This window comes from Radiomyces spectabilis (genome assembly GCF_025331425.1).
Source record: "Radiomyces spectabilis strain NRRL 2753 chromosome Unknown BYT42scaffold_7, whole genome shotgun sequence".
NCBI lineage: Eukaryota > Fungi > Mucoromycota > Mucoromycetes > Mucorales > Radiomycetaceae > Radiomyces > Radiomyces spectabilis.
Window position 1 is genome coordinate 986,098 of NW_026251932.1, and position 19,493 is coordinate 1,005,590.

The 19,493-nt window shown below is 44.2% G+C and overlaps 5 protein-coding genes across 5 annotated transcripts; 3 read left to right on the plus strand and 2 right to left on the minus strand.

Moving 5' to 3' along the window:
- Nucleotides 1–575: 575 nt before the first annotated feature.
- Nucleotides 576–4,098, plus strand: BYT42DRAFT_571442 (Metallo-peptidase family M12-domain-containing protein). Its single transcript, XM_051568499.1, has 10 exons — nt 576–733; nt 807–1,236; nt 1,312–1,736; nt 1,808–2,105; nt 2,177–2,295; nt 2,357–2,404; nt 2,466–2,666; nt 2,749–2,890; nt 2,951–3,345; nt 3,406–4,098. The coding sequence occupies exons 1-10, from the start codon at nt 664–666 to the stop codon at nt 3,843–3,845; spliced, it is 2,568 nt and encodes an 855-aa protein (XP_051423063.1). The 5' UTR covers nt 576–663; the 3' UTR covers nt 3,846–4,098.
- A 1-nt stretch (nt 4,099) lies between these two features.
- On the minus strand, nt 4,100–7,606 carry BYT42DRAFT_571448 (uncharacterized protein). Its single transcript, XM_051568500.1, has 3 exons — nt 7,141–7,606; nt 6,902–7,037; nt 4,100–6,808 (listed from the first exon to the last, which is right to left on the minus strand). Exons 1-3 carry the CDS (start codon nt 7,422–7,424, stop codon nt 4,232–4,234), a joined length of 2,997 nt encoding a protein of 998 aa, XP_051423064.1. The 5' UTR covers nt 7,425–7,606; the 3' UTR covers nt 4,100–4,231.
- A 7,272-nt stretch (nt 7,607–14,878) lies between these two features.
- BYT42DRAFT_497119 (dUTPase-like protein) lies at nt 14,879–15,572 on the plus strand (the record flags this gene model as incomplete). Its single annotated transcript, XM_051564474.1, has 4 exons — nt 14,879–14,985; nt 15,049–15,260; nt 15,330–15,400; nt 15,516–15,572. The coding sequence occupies 4 exons, from the start codon at nt 14,879–14,881 to the stop codon at nt 15,570–15,572; spliced, it is 447 nt and encodes a 148-aa protein (XP_051423065.1).
- Nucleotides 15,573–16,476: 904 nt separating this feature from the next.
- On the plus strand, nt 16,477–17,752 carry BYT42DRAFT_356205 (uncharacterized protein). Its single transcript, XM_051563199.1, has 4 exons — nt 16,477–16,723; nt 16,790–16,954; nt 17,089–17,185; nt 17,271–17,752. The coding sequence occupies exons 1-4, from the start codon at nt 16,704–16,706 to the stop codon at nt 17,496–17,498; spliced, it is 510 nt and encodes a 169-aa protein (XP_051423066.1). The 5' UTR covers nt 16,477–16,703; the 3' UTR covers nt 17,499–17,752.
- Nucleotides 17,701–19,444, minus strand: BYT42DRAFT_605353 (ricin B lectin domain-containing protein). The gene is made up of 8 exons (XM_051571122.1): nt 19,163–19,444; nt 18,983–19,012; nt 18,838–18,861; nt 18,668–18,716; nt 18,568–18,585; nt 18,366–18,496; nt 18,129–18,264; nt 17,701–18,064 (listed from the first exon to the last, which is right to left on the minus strand). The coding sequence occupies exons 1-8, from the start codon at nt 19,259–19,261 to the stop codon at nt 17,922–17,924; spliced, it is 630 nt and encodes a 209-aa protein (XP_051423067.1). The 5' UTR covers nt 19,262–19,444; the 3' UTR covers nt 17,701–17,921.
- Nucleotides 19,445–19,493: the final 49 nt, after the last annotated feature.

The window sequence follows — 19,493 nt, forward strand, 5'->3', positions numbered from 1 at the left end:
AAGTATGCTGAAGAAAGCACAAAAAAAGGGGGGAAAAGGAGAGAAAGATGGGATTTACCAAAATGAGAAATACGTCGGGAACAAAAGGGTCAGCAAACAGTGAACGACCAACTGCAATGCATGGCGTGGGTGGTCAGATCATCCAAACATGAAAAAAGGAAAAGCTTGGCACTCTATTGACGCAAAAATCAGACTGCAACTTATGGTTTATGCGGTAAAAACTGCGCAGTGAATAGCATGTGGCTTACTTAAAGATATAATAGGCGGCACACTATTTCCGGTTCACGTCGGGATATGGAAAAAGTCCATCCAGCATGCAGAGACCGTCCGGTGACTTGCTATTTTGTCCTAGCTATAAATCGATAGATATAAATAAATATCAACCAGAGAGGAATAAGTGGATGGGGATGCCAAGACATGGGTGAGTGATGGAAAAAGAAGGATAAGAAAAAGATCATGTTCAATGCCGTTGATGGTTGGACGGGGCAGTGGAAAAATGGATAACCAATCCCAGCGGGGTTTCTTCATCTGAAAAGTTAAAAAACATGAGCTCCGATTCTGGCGAAGCCAGGAATAAAAAAAAAAAAAAAGAGCAAAAACCCGCACCCAAAAAAGGGACGCCCTTATTTTTCAAATTTTCCCAACCTTTTTTTTTTATCGACTATGAGAATGCGCTACTTGGCCTGTTGTTGGCCACTGGTCATTCTCTTGCTTTTTGCATCCACTGTTCTCGGTAAGATCGCGCTTGTTGATCTGGGTGAGAACGGTTTGGGAAATGCTTAACTAAACCAATGGAATATATTTAGGCCACAGCGTGAACAACCGAAGAATCAAGCGAGTCGAACCCCTGACACAGATTCATCTCGACATTGCACCTCGACCTGAAAGTTTCTTTGAGAAACGAAGCCTCACACGAAACCCTTCACACGTTCCAGGCGTTCAAAGTATTCAATACGACGATATCCTTAGACTGGCCGTACCGGCTTTCAACCGGACTTTTTATTTGCACTTGGCGCCTAACCTCGACCTGTTTCACCCCAACGCCGTATTAACCCATGACGGTGCAGAATATCCTCTTCAGCACCACCAATTTAGAATTTATAAAGGCGTCACCGTTGAAGCACCCTATTCCGATGCTCGATGGGTCGCCGATAAAGCCGGCGTGCGGCGGGACGATACCGAAGACGACGAAGGGGTGACGGGATGGGCACGAATGATCATTCGCCATGATATCAAGTAAGACTTGCAAAATTGTTGCTTGGCCATGAAACAATGCAGTCTCATTCATTGTGAACCTAAAAAAAAATATAGACATGAACTTGATTATCCCCTGATAGAAGGGTCATTCCAAGTCTATGATGACATTTACCAAATCAAAGCGGTTTCTAATTATAAACTTACGAAACGTGCTGATGACGCCGAATTCAATGCCGGAAATGGTGTCCATCTACTAATTTACCGAGACTCTGATATGGTGCATGTCCCTCTTGTGCAACGTGACGGGTCGGTGGAACCTGCGCCTCAATGCGCACAAGATCGTTTGTTTCAGCCCCACATGCCTGTCAAGCGACAAGCCAAATTACGGCTTGGCCACGCCTTGGGCAACGGACTCGGTTACTATGCCCCTGACGATCCCTTTGATGTCAATGTTTTCAAACCTCATACCACTGCCGGTCTTGCCAAACGAGCACCCGCCGGATGCCCTACCACCAAAAAGATTGTCTACATGGGTGCCGGTAAGCGCACAGGATCAACAGATCCCCACATTCAGTCACAGCTAACTTTCCTACTTGGACTACCCCTGTAGCCGCCGATTGTACCTATACCAAGTTTTACAAATCCACTGACAACGCCAGAATGCAGATCATCAACGATTGGAATCAAGCTTCCCAGGTGTACGAAAAAAGTTTCAATGTGATGCTCGGCTTGATTAATATCACCATCCAAAACGAATCCTGTCCTCCCAGCCCTCCCTCCAGCGCAGCTTGGAATCGTCCTTGCTCCGAGTCTTATCCGATCGAAAACCGATTGAGCGATTTCAGTCTTTGGCGCTCTAGAATGTCCGACGATGGCGCCGGTCTCTGGCACTTGATGACTAGTTGCGCGTACGTATGCCTACACTCAAAGCATCGCTCTGGTAGTCATTTTTTTTAAAAAAAAATCTTTTTATACATAGTACGAATGTTGAAGTCGGTGTCGCGTGGACGGATCAGTTGTGCACGGTGGATGCATCAAAGCAACCTAGTAAAACCGGTGGCACAGAGTATGTCTCGGGAACAGGCGTTTCATCGATCAGTAAGTGAAAAAAAAAGTAGATCCTAATGCATTTTCGTCTAAAACATAAAATCTACTCTAGTTCCGGACGAGTGGAAAGTCGTAGCACATGAAATTGGCCATGGATTTGGTAAATTATTACATAATTTGGTGTCCTTGACTGCGGATTGACTCATCATTGTTGAATGCAGGTGCGATGCATGATTGTAATTCTCAGCTTTGTTCATGTCAGGGCTCAACTCAGTGTAAATGTTGCCCGTTGAGTGCCAACCAATGTGATGCCGGGGGCGCCTACCTTATGAACCCTTCCAGCAATGCTTCAGCAAATGCGTTCAGCGAATGCTCCATCAACACCATTTGTTCCAGTCTAGCCGGAAAATCCTGCTTGGAAGGTGAGACCATTTTTTGGAAAGTTGATTTACCCACGGTATGCCTTTGTATTCTGACATGTGTGTTGTCCGTTCTGTCTGTTAGATCCTGGTCAACGAAAAATTCAAACGAAACAAATGTGTGGTAATGGTATCAAGGAAGACGGCGAAGATTGCGATACCCAAGGTCGCGATACGGACTGCTGTGACGGCAAAACCTGCAAGTACAAGCCCAACGCAAAGTGCGAGTAAGTCTTTTTATACTGAGGTCATGTACGTTTTATGGCTTCGTGCTAATTTATCGTCAGTGATTACAATGATCTGTGCTGTGACAAGTGTCAGATTCGCCCGTCTTCGTATGTGTGCCGACCCGCGGCGAGCGAATGTGATCTTGAGGAAAAGTGTCCCGGCGACTCTGGTGTGTGTCCTCCCGACAAGTACAAAGACGACACCAGTTCCTGCGGTAATGGAATGCAGTGTGCGTCTGGCCAATGTACTTCCCGCGATCAACAGTGTCGAGCTCGAGGTGTGTCCATGAACGTCACACGCGCTTGCTCCGCTGCCAGTGGCAGCTGCGTCTTGACGTGTGCTTACAACGGTGGATTGGGTACTTGTTTGCAGTTCAACGGCTATTTCTTGGACGGTACATCGTGCGGCATCGGTGGCACGTGTAAAAATGGTCACTGTGATTTACAAAATTTCGGTATGTGGGCATACTGTGAAAAGAAACCTTTGACGGACCAATACTGACCCCGCGTCATAGGTAGCAATGTCAAGAACTGGTTCGATCAACACAAGGAGATTGTGATCCCTGTAGCAATTGTGGTGGGGTTGTTGTTGTTATTCTGCTTTTTCCGTTGCTGTTGCTACTACCGAGGCGGCTATCGTAATCTTCGTGATAAGGATGCTTACATTGTCACCACGGCCCCTGCAGGCCCCGGTTACAACATGCCTTACTATCCGCCTCCAGGTCAGGTGCCGTATCCTCCGCCAGGTCAAATGCCGTATCCACCGCCCCCGCCACCGAATGGATGGGTGGATCCAGCCGCTTACAACGGTCCTCCTACTCCTGCCGTTCCACCCCCCTCCTATACACCTTCCCGAGGTCAAGCTTACGAAATGAACCCAGCCGATACTTGGCAATCTCGAAGTGCTTCGCCACAACCACCCCCCCAAAATCAGCATAGAGAAGGTGTTATCTAGTTAGCCATTTCTATTGCTTTTTTCCCTTTCCTGTTCGCTTTCCCTCCTTGTCCTTGTTTTTTTATTATGTCAGTGTATGTATTTTTTCTTCATCTATCTGCATTATAGATCCCTATACCTTTGTTTCTTTCTTCCCTCCCTTGGAGAATACCATTTAAAATTTTTGGTTCCCTGCTGTCATTATAAAAAAAAAAATTGGGATGCATTTGCCAAGAAAGAATGCGCTCACTCTCCACAATTCTTATATTTTTGGCCTGATACAATACAGATGGGCCAGGGCACCCATCGATGCGCTGTTCCAAAGAATATGTTGGGGATATCGGCCATAGAGTACAAATTGTTATTTATTTGGTTTACATCAAAAATCCCAATATGGAAATAATAGATTAAATACGGCTGTAAGCTTCTTGTTCTTTGAAAAAGCCTTTGCATAGATTGCGAATAGCGTTTTCGTACATATTAGGTGAGTGATCCATGAACATGTTGCGGGAAAAAACAATTTCGGAAAACCGGGCTTGAACATCATCGCAACGGCTGAGGACGACCATGTGGGCTTTTTTATATTGCGACGGCTGAGAAACATTATCCTGGGCCACGTGCGGCAACGATTCGATATGGTACACCGTGCTGGGTGGGTACAATTTGTCGGTTCGCATATCTGCTCGCATCGTTTTGATCATGGCCCAAAACCATTGATCGTCTTCGTCAAGCTCTTTTTCGCGTTCGCTGGGCTGGCTGGCTTTGTTATGGTATCGGCCCACAATGCGACCAATGATCTCTTCCGCAACTGTGCCTTCACGGTGTAAGCTCGTTGCAATGTTTTTGAAATCCTTCAATAGTCCGAGACTAAGACTGCACACAATATCGTAGCCGTGAACGACGCTCGTGACCAGACCGCGACCGCAGTATTCGCTCAGTTCCAGGGACATGGTGCCCGGTGGACCGTAAGCGTAGCAGTGAATGGCTCGTCCGGGAGGCAGTCCCGAGAGATGAGAGGTGACAAAAGGGACTGGATCATTGGTCAGAGATGACGTGGCCACCGTACATGGTCGCTTCAGAAATTCCTTGCGCTCTTCACTCCACAGAACACTGAGCAAGCTAACGACTCCACCGCCTAGAGAGTGACCGCACAACACGAGTCCGTAGTCGGGATACCGTTCCAATCCTTGACGAATCATTTGATACACTTTGCCTTTCTCTTTGGCGAGGAGTTGGGCAGCATCCAGCATTCCGCCATGCGCACGGTAGCGTCGTGGCTGAGCGTCGGTGGGCAGTGCAAATTCGGCGTAGCTGCAAGTGAGGTCTGTGAGCACGTCACTGAGCCCGAGGGTGCCCCGACAGGTCAAGACAACTGCTTTGGCACGATGATCGACGGTGACGTAATGGACGAGGGCATGCATGGAAGGATGGTTCATTTTGAGGAGGGAATGATCGGTGTAACTGGATAGCAAGATATCTTCCACGGACACGCCCGTGTGATGCGCGAATGCATGATGGTTAGGATGATGATGATTGGAAGCAGGAAATACATTGGGAATATCGCCAATACCCAGGATACGCATAAAAGACTCTCCGTACGCCGCGCTGGCGTAGCGCATAAAGTGAGCAATGTTATTAATAATGTGATTTCGAGGGAAATTGCGCGAATCGGGTTCGCGATCCAGGGAACAAAAAGAGGATGTGGAAGGAGGGGAAGAGGATGAGGTAGGTTTGTGCATGCTGGGTCGTCGGGAGCGATGAGAATGATTGGTAGCCGTTGTTTCGCATGATGTTGTGTAGGTGGTCATGGTGGCGGTTGCCATGTTGGATATAGACACCACGCTGGTGGTCGAATTGGATCGGCTGAGATGAAGTCGGTATCGTGGAGCCGAAGAAGGCTTTGCGTCTTCTTGGCTGAGGGGTATGACGGTATTATTGTTGGAAGCAATGTAATGATGGTTTATGTACAAGTTTTTACTGTTATCTTTGGATAACGGTAAATTGGAAGGAGGCAAAGATGGCAAAGACGACCGGCGATGCTTTGGTGGATCTGCAGCGACGGAGTTGGAAAGTGGCGGCATCGGTTGTGAAGGCGTGTCCGTCTCTGGAACATGGATTTCCTCATTCGAATTCTCGTTGTTGGCTTCCAAAAGAGCGTGCTTCTCGTCGGTGGCGTGGTCGTACTGTTCCTGGCGATCCACCGACTTCCATGCTATTTTCCTGGAAATGGCGCAAAGCATAATGTTCAATCGTTGGGCCAGTGATTTCGACCTGTCATCGTCGGTGCCATTGGCCACGTTACGGTTCACCACGGCTCGATAGGCGTCTCTTTCCTCTTCCTCGGACTTGACCACGACATATTTCGCATGCGGCTGCTCATGCACACTTTTGGTGAGATCGATGGGTTGAATACGGGTGGTTCGTTTCGTAATGCGCTCGGTGACGGTGGTGATTTCATAGACATCGTAAGGGGATGTATCCACCAATTTGTCGTCTTCTTTTCGCTTCTTTATAGCAGTATTTGTGGTGGCTTCGCATTTTTCATCGGGTATGGGATCGTTTTCGACCGCGGTGGATTCCATGAGAAATTCTTCCAGTTCCTGAATGACATCGGGATGGCATTGGGCATGGTCTGAAGGTTGGAAAACGCTGCTGGAGGATTGGCTGTCGGAGGTGTCCTTGTGATGATACTGAATTAAACCCTGATTTGGTTTTTTCTTTTCATCGATAACGAGGCCTTTCCAGAGGGTGGTGATTTTGATTTGTTTCATCATGTGCTTGTGGGTCACATTCTGTAAAACAGCAAAAGCTGTCAGGGCCTTGGTCAGTCCTGCCAGAATGGCGATTCTACCACAGTTGGCTAATTCAAAATCTGGATCCTGCATTAATTCACGATGCACCAACGTGACAATCGAGGCGATGGCACGCGACGTTTCATTCGAGCCAAAAATACCGTCAATAATACGCACCGATTCTTCGGCAGTCTATCATGAGTGGAGTACGAATCCCCATGTGAGGAACCCGACAAGAATGTGAGCCAGACATGGTACTAATTTGTGTTGCTTTATTGTTTTTACCTTTAGACCCGATTTGATGGTTTGCGAAGTCAGCTGCAATCCGGAGAGGGTGAAAAGTTCAGCCAGGGTGAATGTATTATGAACGATGTAGATGCCCAAATTGGTATATTTATCAAGAACATGCATAAAGGCGTTTCTGGAAGATCCAAGGTACGGAAAACAAAAAGAAATAGAATGACCCAAATTTTAGTAAGTCAAAGTTATCATTCAGAATGTATGGCCAAATTCGCCCTACTCACTTTTCTTCCGTCAGCGATTGACTGGACAATGCATGAAGCTTTTTGGCCGTGGTCAAGGCGTTGCTAAGAGCGCTTCGGGACAGTCCCAGGGTGAGTACGGTGCTGTACTTGGCGGCTTCAAACAACGTTTCGACCAGCAGGGAGGAACATCGTAAGGATAATCGAGTGGCCAACGAGGCGGCCGTGATAAAATTCGCGATATTTTCGGGGAGAAGTGTGGGTGACCCGTCGTAAATGGAATGGTATGCAGGAAGTTGCGAAGGAGAAACTTCCATGATAAGCATATACGATTGTAATGCAACACCGTCACTCTTCGAAATCGCTCAAAAAGGGAAACAAAACGAACAGCAAAAACAAGATAAAAACAAGAATAAAAAAAATAAAAACAAAATTGGTAGGTGAAAAAGAAAGAGGAGAGGAACAAGAGGAAAGGAAGGGAAAAAGCAAACGGTGGGTTATGATCGTCATGAAAAAAAAAAAGACAGGAAAAACACCGACGGATGCAAGGCAAGGCAGGACTCAATGGTAAGTTTGGGGCCAGTGAAGTGGGGTATGTGATCTTGGTGACCAAAATAAAAAAAAGTGCTACATAAAATCTACGTTGGGACAGACACATGAGTGCAACTGTACCTGATAATCACATGAGCCACCTCATCATACCACCGCTATATTTTTTGTTGGGTTCATCTCCATGACTATTTTCTCTAAATATTCCAAGGGGACATACACGGCGCACACCTATTTCTAAAAAAATTTGCCCCACACAATTTCAAAAAGAGTAAAGACCGGATGGGATGAACTCAGCAATTAGTGGTTTGTATGTTTTCCTTGTTCACGGGACCAAACTTTGTTCCTGTTTCCGTGCTGCAAACCGCGCATCTCTGCCATGATTCTTGGTCTCTGTTTCAATTTCAAGCATTTCCACCTTGAACAATGGAAGCCGACCTGCTCTGCCTTCTCAAAGGACGTTTTCATTGCTGCAAGTCATGGCCAAGTTTCCGGTAAATTAGTTGGTTTAAGTAAAGTGATCGGAACACAATCCACCTGTACGCCCATGCTGACATTCAAATTCACGAGTTCAACCAATACGTGCAACGCCTCATAATTTCAGGGCATCTTATCTCTTTTGATGTTTTTGCCTTTTTCTGACATATTGCCAGGTGGCACCAAAGAACACACTTCATAATATTTCCGTACATCCAATTGGTGGAACAGCCACATCCTTGTCCATTGAATTTTGTGAAGTGCATTCTTGCAGCTTATGTTCAAGGATCGTCTCACTTGATCGTATTACCATGGATTCGTGGGGTGCGTCGATCATACCTGGGAACTTACAAAAAATATTTCGGGCGTTCCAATTGTTTGTGCAAGTTGCATATGTTTTTTCGCGCCATATGCTGGTGGTTACCATGTTGCAGTTGCTGTGCGAACAGTAAGTTAAATTTGTTTATCTCGAATTTCCATGGCTAGGGACATCGCAGCAACAACGAGAATTTCCGAACCATTGACTTGTTTCTGTTTGTGGCTTTTAATAAAGACAACGGTTGAATATCAGTTTTTGTTGCAATAGAAGAGCGTACTGCTGGCTACACAATACCTTATTTATCGTGATTTCAATAATAGTAAGGCACAACAAACACGTCGTTCCTGCCGTCACTCAGCAAGTTTCCTTCTGCTGTAAACACCACAAAGGGTTCCAAGGATACTTTAGGCTTCCTTCGATAAAATAGATAAGATAAGATGGTATTGACACACAGTTGGAGCACGCTATTTAATAATATAGTTTACTCGTCTGCCACGAGTTTGACGTGTGACCTGCGACAAGCACTCTTTGTGCCTGAATATTTGATGGTTATGTCAAACGCATAAACTTTTGAAATGCTTGCTGAGGCAAAGAATGACTTTATTTTATTTAATTTAATTTATCCTGCTTGTTCTTGGCTTTGCATACAGCGATGAATTCACATGCAGCATCTTGTAAAAACATCAGAAGCGTAACGCACCTTCGTCAATAGCACATCTGGTCAGACCAACCAGCGCAACCCATACAAAATTTCCCACCGATTACGTAATATTAAAGACACCACCGTACACCGTTTATATCTATCATGAAATTTGACATGGTTTATGATGAAAATAGTGGTGCAGCATAGAAATGGCTTGTACATAAATGAGATACTGTAAACATATTGTACACGGCTCTGCAGTCATGCTCTTTGTTCTAAAAAAATATATATTTTAAGTTGCCAGTTCCAGGCTTGCGAAATTTGAAACAGAATCACTAGCCGTTCTGAGCAGCAGTGACCATATAAGCGTGCATTTTCTTACATTCTTTGGATAATTTTTTGTGTAGCAATCGTCCGGTTACTACGAAACATACGGTAGTATTTATCCAGAAATTCTTGTTACGCCCGAGGTATGATACAACGTAAAAGTTTATTAGATAAAGTCGAGCGCTTCTTGAAAACAATTGGTAAAAGTGGCCAATGATCGGTAAAAAAACTCGATCAGAAGCTTATGATGCACCAGGTGCTTATAAAAACAATATTTTTTTTTGGCGGAAATTGGAGATAAATTCGCTTGCATAATATGAATGACGATTAATCTAATAATAACATGAGACCAAAGCTTCGACGTACTGAGGATGTGCGCAACAGTTGCTGTATGTACATCAATAATTAGCAGCTTCTCCTTGAGATAATCAAAATACATTGGTTTCGATATCTTTGAAGGATATTTTATGGTAAATATATTTTTTTATTTTTTACTTTTTACTTTTTACTTTTTACTTTTATTCTTTTGCCATGCGATTCGCTTCCCTATGCGGTTTTGAAAAGCTCGCAAAGTATATCCTTAAAATTGCGGACCAAAAACTAGAGCTTCTGTATATTATAATGGTGTGAAGTTACTACATCCAACAATGGAATTAAGACGGAGTAGGCTTAACCCTCGACTACATACATGTCACTGGCGCAACTGCAATCTTCCCCTTGGCGGTACGCCCCAAAAGACAGCGCACAGCAGGCAGCCGGTAGCCGATAGTTGTTTTCCCTTCATAGATACTTGCACCCGAAAGGCCATGGCATTTGTAGGGTCTTGAGGACAACTGAGGCCTCAGCTTTTCATGGAGAATTGAGAATCATTAAGACCGCATGAAGTGAGATTTGCGGAAAGTGAGATATGTAAACTTGGGGTCAAATCGACAGCGCAGTTAACGCTGATCAGTCTTGTCCAAGCAATACCGCCCACATTCAGTAACCTTTTGCTCGCCACGCCTTTGAGCCGCACTTATTTACTGAACAGAAACCTTGGATATACAGATGAACAACATTTGTAATCTCTTTGCTCCTTCGCACGATGCAGTTCAACATAAAAAATAATTGGTTTGGTACTGTGACTACCGATAGCGTTAACGACCGTTAGGATTGATGTAAGTGAAAATTATTGTCGCTAAATTCGTGTGGTAGATGAATGAGTTACCATAGGGATATCGGTCAACAAACCTAATATATTGGTGGGGTCGCTATGGTATCAAAATTAGGTGGCTTCATACGATATTTTTTTTTTAAAAAAAAAGAACAGATATCATACGGATTCCTTTTATTCTCAGACTATACGGATCAATACAAGCACCTGGCATGCAGCTTGAGCTTTAAAATGGATACGGTAACGCCGATTTCGAACAATATGACCGCGACCAAGAAAGCTTCTCGGCGAACAATATCCAGTCGAGAAAGATAATAACCTCAACGTTCCCGTACATTTAAAATACACGAATACCAAGAGATGAAATTAAAATTATTGCGAACTCATTGGCATTTCTTTGTTCTTATTTCATATTGAGTTCTCAGATGTTTCAATAGATACCGGTGCCCGGTAAGAGATAATCGATAAAGCATGAGATTGGCGGTTGTATGCAGAAATGTGTGATAGATACCCGATATTGTATGGGAAAAGTGACACCAAAACATGGATGATTTTGTCAAGTGAAAAAAATTATATTGACATCGATAAATACATGAACCCCATCAAATATTCTGTTCAAATTGTTCAACGAAGCCAACAACAACTGCATAGCAACAATTATTTGCTAGTTTTATATTGAGTGTGTGTTATTCTTGTTGATAAAAGCATTCATGTCACTAACATGTTGCCACGGATCCCGACGGATTTCTTTGGACGGTAATTTCAGCAAATTTTTTCTTATCATAGCCTCTTCCCAAAACGGAATGAAAAATAACTTTTATAGTACTACAAACCTGCATTTGTACCACCTAAACTTTATATGGGAAGTCTTGCATATGCTACCGATTTTTTGACAGCTACTTGACCTAGCCATCAAACAATCGTATTTCATCGTATTTCGCTCAATCGAATAGATATTTTATATATGCTTATGGTCTGAGATACAAAATGTGTGGTTCGTTTTTGGATTCAATAAAAGGGCCCTCAAATTTTTTTCCCAATTTTTTTTTCTGCTGCAGAGCTGCGCGTAGTCCATACAGCAAAAACAGTACGTGCTTTTTTTTTATGTCTATGGACTGTTTTAGTGATTATACTCACGTTGCTAAACTTTGCATTCAAATGCGGGTAAGAACACCATGCTCATTTCTCTGCTTTGACTTACGAGGATACTGACCAAGTTTATTTTATTTACTAGCACACTGTTGTGTTTGACTCTCTTGGAATCCGAAGCATTTTGTCGAGATGAATGCCCAAAGACCGCACGGCCCGAATGTTCCTGACGTTGTAGTCCTGTCAATTTATGGTTAGAACCATTGAGCAAAGTCCCGCTCTCGATCATGTTGAAGAGCGAACCGCGTCTTTTTACCAACCTGATCAGACCGCCAGAGACGCTCACGTTTTGACAAATTTAGTGAATCACATCAAAAAGGTTCAAATGGATGCAAGGCGCTTTCGCTGACAGCATGAAGGACGACATCCGGCTCTTGTCTTAATGCAGTCGCACGGTTCCAGCACTCATCGAATCAGCCTTGGACGAACCAACTGTCAGTCATTTCGCATCGCCAACAAACACAGAATGGACAAAGAAAAAGAAAACTTCGACAGGGTGAACTTTATGCAGGACGACTTGGCCAATTGGATTCGTTGCAGCGAAATTTGTCAGAGCCGCCCTTCTCTCGACCAGTATACCATTACCATCGATATCATCTATCCTACGCAGAAGCTATTCAGGCGGCTGATACTGTCATGTTTCCAATATCAATGAAGACCCTCTCAAATTCCGTCGGAAATTCTTTTCCAGAGTCGCCTTCAAGCACCAGGCCTTGACGCCTAGTTGCAGACAATGCTGTAAACTTCGCCTCCGAATCCATGGCGATTTCCGTTTTTTGCTTACGGATTTTTGGAAGCACGATGAAGCCTCGGTTTTTTAGCGGATCACGTAATTCGGTGGTGGACAATGGAAGACGTAGAACGTCTGCCATGGTCTGGCTTCCTGACCTTGGCTGGCTGGCTAGATGACGACGCTGCATAACGGACGCCAGCGGACATTCTGATTTTTCGACTATGTGGTAATTTCTCGAATCCTCCATCCGAACAACACGAACGATACGGATAATGAAAGACCCTTCATGTGGCACGATCTCGATACGGCTCAACATTGGATGATTTTATCGGCTCCTCAATTTCAATTATGGACGATTACGGGAAAAAAAGCAATCAAGGTGACATGCTCTTGGGACACGTAGTCCTAATTTACTGGATAGGGCAACGGACACGAAGAACCTGCGCAAAGACATGTTCTCTCTACGACTCACTGTGGCTGACCGATTGTGGCGATAGACGATGGATAATGGATTATGGACGAATATGGACGATCGGATTTGATGACTGGACGCGGGGACGATGGAATACGGAGGTGGACTTTACGGACGGTGGACTTACGGACGATGGAATATGGACGATGGAATATGGACGATGAAATATGGATGGTGGACTTACGGACGATGGAATACGGATGATGGAATACGGACGATGGAATATGGACGATGGAATATGGACAATGGCATATGGACGGCGGATACGGCTGTGACGACAGATAAATGTGCTTTTGACGACTGGGCTTGGCTGACTGGCTGGCAATGGCAAAAAATGGTAACAGGCGGCAGCGAACGAACGAACAAACGACGGGTGGTTCACCTTGGACATTATGATCAATTATGATATTCCATAATTTATAGTTCGATCTTTTATGGGCAGTTACTGACATAGTCGTTTGATGTTTATATCTCAAAGCTTCGATGATCCGATGATCCGACCGTCCGACAACTCTCTCTGTCTCGGCAATGGCAATCTTTCGGTTTTTACTCCACATTTGAGAGGGTATTCCGTACCTTACTTGACTGTTTGGGCAAGGTCAATGTTCACATCGTCGCTCCAGCGTGTCTTGGCTGCTATGGCAAGGTCGGATTCGTATGACGGTGCTTATGATTGTTTTGACGTTCGCGTCGGATGATCAACTTCTATCTGGCAGGGGATAGTCGTATTTTTCAAGTTGGCTGTCGGGGCAAGTCAAATTTCGGTGTGAACATGGATTACGGCTACTGGCAACTTTGGTTGTTTCAGAAAAGTTCTGAAGTGAAATCTTGATGGTCATGGCACTGGTGGTTCGGCACGGTGCCGCTCTGATTATCGGGAGCATTAGTTGAATCATTTATGATTCAACTAATGTCACCACCCCCTTTTCCGCTCATTGGAATCTTTGGGTTCCTTAGGGCTTTCGGGTCCTTGGAGTGTGTAGTGGTCGGCGGTATCGTGTCTCTGCAACTGACTCTGTTGGTTGCGTGCCGGTACAAATCCTCGTGTTGTGTTCGTTAATTCACTTGTTGGGTTGCGGGCCAGCACAAAACATCCGATCCTCCCATCGGATGCTCCCTTGCAGTTGTTCCAATTAGCCATTGGTTGAAACTGCGGACTGCTGGGTAGTCTTTCGAATACTTCAGCGCCCAACCTTCTTGTAGTTCAGATCTTTTTTTTTTTTTTTTAGTTTTAGTTTTAGTTGTAGTATTATTTTGCTTTCTATTTTATTTTATTTTGTATTTATTTTATTCGTATTTGTATTCCATAAGATCTCAAGCCAGCCACAACCACAGCCAACCAACCAACCAACCAACCAACCAACCAACCAACCAACCAACCAACCAACCAACCAACCAACCAACCAACCAACCAACCAACCAACCAACCAGCAGCCAACCAAGCAGCCAATCAGTCAACCAACCAACCAACCACAACCAAAAATACCATAGCAACCCCAATCGCCGCAGCGTGTAAAACCCAAAGCTGCAGCGATAAAAAACAATTACCATAGCAACTCGAAGAGCGCAATAATAAAAGCAGCGTAGGTTTCTCATGCGACCTGACAAAGAGGCATATAATGCTTTCAGAAAGGTTCAGTTGCTTGAAAACATGTTGATACTTAGCTTTAACACAGTAAATAATCGCGGTTTACTGAGTATTGGCGACGCCTGTATTTCCTTGAACACAGTCCATCTCCCGTAACCTGGTCGATTGGCTGGCTCACTGCATTATCATTGAGTCTCATGACGAACCGCGGCTAAATTTTATGAGTGACGCTGTATCGAACTGCCTGCCGGATCTTCCGCTTCCGGGCCTCCGCTCTGGCCAGTCTCAAACGCGTAATTTTCTTGGACGCGTGCAAAAAAATTTCGTTACTCAGCTCTTTCTTTTTAGCAGAAAAGTTTTTTGAAATATGATGGCCACTGCAGCAAACACACCGTCTCTTCTCGTCAAGCGCTTGTCAGAAAAAGCAAAACTGCCCACACGTGGATCGCCAGCTTCTGCAGGTTACGATTTATACAGGTAAATGGCAGTGATCGATTGACGATGATCGCGATGCATCGCATTGACCCATAGACGATATAGTGCGGAGGACAAGGTCATTCCAGCTCAAGGAAAAGCTGTCATTGCCACTGATCTGTCCGTTGCGGTACCTGAGGGCTGCTATGGTCGTGTAGCACCACGATCCGGTTTGGCAAGCAAACACTTCATTGACACTGGTGCTGGCGTGATCGATGCGGATTACCGTGGCCCTTTGGGTGTATTGCTATTCAATTTCTCCAAAGAGGATTACACAGGTAGGTGTCTTGTCGACATTAGTGGCATTAAAATCAGCCGTCATTCTAACAGATGATGTCCTTTTACAGTGGCACAAGGGGATCGTATCGCCCAGTTGGTATTGGAACGCATTTACACACCCGAAGTTGTCGAAGTTCAGGTGAATATCTTTTTGGACTATGACCCATAGAACAATTGCAGACAGAAATTGGACCGTAGATGGGGTGTAAAAGAAAAAGGGAACAGGGAATACTCATGGTTTGTTGTTGATTTAGGATCTGGATACAACCACACGTGGCGCTGGCGGATTTGGTTCCACCGGTTATCAGTAGAATCAGCCAGAGGGTGATAGTTGTCTCAATAGCTTGTTTCACCATGGTCTGGAGTATGTTGGACTTCAAATTTTAACCATGAACAGAGTTCCGTTTGGATTGTATTTGATTTGACTTCCCATTCGCTTCGTGTGCATTGACAGCCATATCACAGCATCTGTGTGATCTCGCAGATTCCATATACGTGACCACCGTTGAGCCAAAAAGTTGGCTCGAGTTGCCAACTCGTTCCCAGATCCCACCCTCGCGAATGCTAATAATCTATGCCATACGCATTTGGCACCACACCCGTCCAAAGACGGAGCATGCCACGGCGCTAGGTCTTATAAGGGAGGCTTGATTGCGGTTAACCACTCCAACCTATTTATCAATTTGTAAATATTCCATTCTTGCCAAGATGTGGCTCAAGGTACTTCCATAGCGTAAATTCGTTAAAATTATTATTTCTTGCAATGGTTCTCTTTTACTTATGCTTCCCTCTTTCTGTATATCGTACAAGAGACGATACCTAAAATCTACCAAATGCTATCGTCTTTGTCGCTCTTTAAAGCGCATAAAGAGCGTTGAAGCCATTGCTATCCAGCCCAGCGGAACTTTAATTGCGCCGTCGCCTCGCCACACACAGAGAAAATGTGTTTCATTGAGCTGCAATCGATGGACTGTCTTCCGCCTTTGATTTACGATCAGCTCCTCTCAACTCATTTGATACGCTGCAGCATTATTGTAAATATCCAGCACAAAGAGAGAGGGATATTGAAATTCACCCTCAAGTCATCGGATTTTGTGCGAGTGTAAAACAGACCACACTGCTTTACAGCGACTCAGTCATCGGCTTTCAGTGCAGCCGCTGGTGCTTCTTGAGCGCAATCAGCCCTACCTAAATTTTCGCGAAGTGCAATACTAAAAATCATCTGTAAAAATGCAGGAAGCAGATTTGATGACGAAAGTAGTATCAGGTCACCGCAACACATCGTTTACTTGCAGAACAAAGTCTGCGCAAACCTGGTTTCAGAGAAATTCTGCAACTGGTTTGTGACTGGTTTGGAGCGGACTTTGTAATGCTGAGGTTTGACCTGCCCCAACTCGGTCATTGTATGCGAACAGCCTTTTTCTTTTACCCAATCCTTTCGTATGTCTTCATCAATTCAAGGGTAAGTAAAAAAGACCAATGAGTTTTATGAATAAAATCGAAATCTCATGCAAATGGGATCCAGTAGTCAGCCTTCTGTCAACGGGCTGAAAATCGTTGTGGCGGCAGATGGCTCAGATATTGCCAAACAAGCCATTGACTATGCGGCCAACTTGTGTCAAAAGTTATCTGTACCACATCTGTTGCAAGTCCTTTACGTGACGGGCGTAAACCCGTGTAGCATACCGTTTCTGTAAGTTCATTGTTTGTTACTCGACCTCCTAAAAACAGGCAATCCACTGGCATCAGAACAAAAAGGAATACAGGACGAAAATTGACCCGCCATATCCGTTGTTATTTTATTTTATTTTTTGGGTCGTTTATCAGCGATACACTGGATAGATTCAATAACAGAGATATCGAACGTGACGCGCAAAACCACTTGGACGATCTGAAATTCTTCATGTCCAAATACGACGATATTGTAAGCAAACTAGTGAGGATTTTGGGGCGGCGGAGAAGCGCGTGATTTCATGCTGTGAAACTGACGTTTTCATTGGTCGGAATAGGTGAACTACACTATTCGCACAGAAAAGGAGCAACGGGCGGTGGAGTACATTATTACGGATTATGTGAATGAGAATCCACCAGATATGTTGGTGCTAGGATCATCGAACCGCGAAGGGATTCAAAAGTATGTTTTAGGATCGGTCAGTGATTACTGCCTCCATCACTGTCATTGTCCAGTCACCATTATCAAGCACAATGTCCAAGGTTCACCAACCAAATCCGAATAAAAACCCAAATTCGCATTAAAAAAGCAAAAACAAAATGGAAGAAGAGGAAAAGTCTCCATGAATGTGAAAGAAGGAATGGGGTGACACAAGATCAGTCCACGTTGACATGTTTATTGGCTTTCGTATTCTCGGACAAAATAGGCTTGCACGGCTTGTTTAGTCTCTTGCTTCAGATGCGCCACATCTTGCGCTGAATACCTTTGGCTCAATAATTGCGTTACCTAGCACAATCTGTGTTTAGTTATCGTATGATTTCACATTCAATGTTTGCTTTTGGGAAAGCCCACCTCTTGATCTACCCGATGGAGTAGTTCTTCTCTGTTGTATGGATCCTCATCCATCGCCTCGGTCACCTTTTTATCGTGTATATAATTCCTCATTGCCTGGTAACATTCACCGTGATAAATAAATGAATCAAATAGGTTATCGGTGGGATGTTACCTGGAAACCTGCCGCCGCCGCGACTTGTTCCGGAGTAGCATCGGGTTTATTTTCAAGGAAAACGGATCGATAGCAACTGTAAAGTTCCTCAGGTCGCGGAAATGTGCATGATTGATGTTTTTCCACTGCCCAAAACGCGTTAATATAAACAACATTGAGATAAAACAGGATAAAAAGTTAAAAACGTACAAGGCGGCGGTCTTAATAAAGCCAGATCCTGTTCGGAGCGTGCGTCTTGAAAAGGTTCCAATAACCATTGCTGAGTGCTACTGGTAGAATCTTTGGTGTTCAAGAAAACCTGGTTGCCTTCTTTAAAGTCGCCTCCCTATGTAAAAGGCGATAAGAGTTGGAGCATTCGATTCAGTAATAACCTTCAATGACGAGGTAGCGTGAAGGGAAAGCCAACTGAATGAAGTAGAAGGTTACCCGAATATCTAAGACCAAGTGAGGTGCTGCAGCTGATACAATGTAGCCATCTTGATATTTCCACCGTTGATTGTGGGCTAATCCAGGTTTGCGAGCGTACTGGATGATGACTTTGTCCTTTTTGATATCACCTATCGAACCATGGAATCGATGTAAGGGTTCAGTGGAATACTAGTCGATCGGATCATTCGCAATCACGCACCTCCTCGAATATCAAGTACTAAAAAAGACCGATATAGGAAACTATTGAGTATCTCCTAATTTGCCCCGCAACAAGGATACGTCGTCAGTGCCAATCTTACCTAATCCCGATTTTTTATTGATTAAGAATCCATCTTCATGCATCCAAAGCTATCCAAAAAATTGTTCTTTCTTCTTTAATTTATGATGACTTCCCTGAATTCATGACTTTGTGCATCCCATCAACCAGTACGCCATGACCAGCGATGAGAGGCTTCTGTGCTATGCATACCTGATTGATGCTATCGACCATTTTCTTTTCATGATAAAAAAAAATAGATATGAGACCCAGTGTGTTACAGCCGACTTTGCGTCTTTTTTTTTTCTTTTTTATTCTGCATGTGAAATGTTCTTTCTTATTTTTTTTTTCTTTTTACCTGCGGCCATATGATGATATTGTATTCGTTCTAGGATGTGGTCATATTAAAATAATCGGGAATTGGGCGTGCATCAAGGGGTTTTCAATAGAGTGGAGTAAATCAGGGAGAGAGACGGGAAAGGGTAGATCCTTTGGTTACTGTTGGTGGCCATTGTCATGACAAGGTCATGCAACTTACCAACATGCCACCATCGTACACATCAATGGCCATCTTTTTCGCTTTGGAACGGATAAAAAAGAACCCATGCGGGAAATCGTCTACAAAGTTTCCCGTCATTGCCGTGGAATATTTGTCAAAGCTAGCAACGTTGGTGTTATGCTTTCAGTTTTGGTTGCAGGAAAGAAACTAGCAGGTTCCCAGAGCCACATGCGGTTTTTTTTTTTGCGTCATACCAAAATTGTATGGGGACACAAAAAAAAAAAAGTTATTTTCTTTTTCGTTTGGATGCTAAAAATAAACAATAAGTAGAGCGGTGTTTAAGTGAATACTGCGCCTACTCAGAAACGAC

Coding starts and splice junctions, on each gene's coding strand:
- BYT42DRAFT_356205 (XM_051563199.1), top strand. CDS start 16,704: ATGTCTTCATCAATTCAAGG. Junction 16,955..17,088: donor CCGTGTAGCATACCGTTTCT/GTAAGTTCATTG, acceptor GTCGTTTATCAG/CGATACACTGGATAGATTCA. Junction 17,186..17,270: donor TGTCCAAATACGACGATATT/GTAAGCAAACTA, acceptor TGGTCGGAATAG/GTGAACTACACTATTCGCAC.
- BYT42DRAFT_571448 (XM_051568500.1), bottom strand. CDS start 7,424: ATGCTTATCATGGAAGTTTCTCCTTCGCAACTTCCTGCATACCATTCC. Junction 7,038..7,140: donor CAATCGCTGACGGAAGAAAA/GTGAGTAGGGCG, acceptor TGGATCTTCCAG/AAACGCCTTTATGCATGTTC. Junction 6,809..6,901: donor CCATCAAATCGGGTCTAAAG/GTAAAAACAATA, acceptor CACTCATGATAG/ACTGCCGAAGAATCGGTGCG.
- BYT42DRAFT_605353 (XM_051571122.1), bottom strand. CDS start 19,261: ATGACGGGAAACTTTGTAGACGATTTCCCGCATGGGTTCTTTTTTATC. Junction 19,013..19,162: donor TGTACGATGGTGGCATGTTG/GTAAGTTGCATG, acceptor ACCACATCCTAG/AACGAATACAATATCATCAT. Junction 18,265..18,365: donor ACTTGGTCTTAGATATTCGG/GTAACCTTCTAC, acceptor CCTTTTACATAG/GGAGGCGACTTTAAAGAAGG.
- BYT42DRAFT_571442 (XM_051568499.1), top strand. CDS start 664: ATGAGAATGCGCTACTTGGCCTGTTGTTGGCCACTGGTCATTCTCTTG. Junction 2,106..2,176: donor CACTTGATGACTAGTTGCGC/GTACGTATGCCT, acceptor TTTTATACATAG/TACGAATGTTGAAGTCGGTG. Junction 2,667..2,748: donor CGGAAAATCCTGCTTGGAAG/GTGAGACCATTT, acceptor TCTGTCTGTTAG/ATCCTGGTCAACGAAAAATT.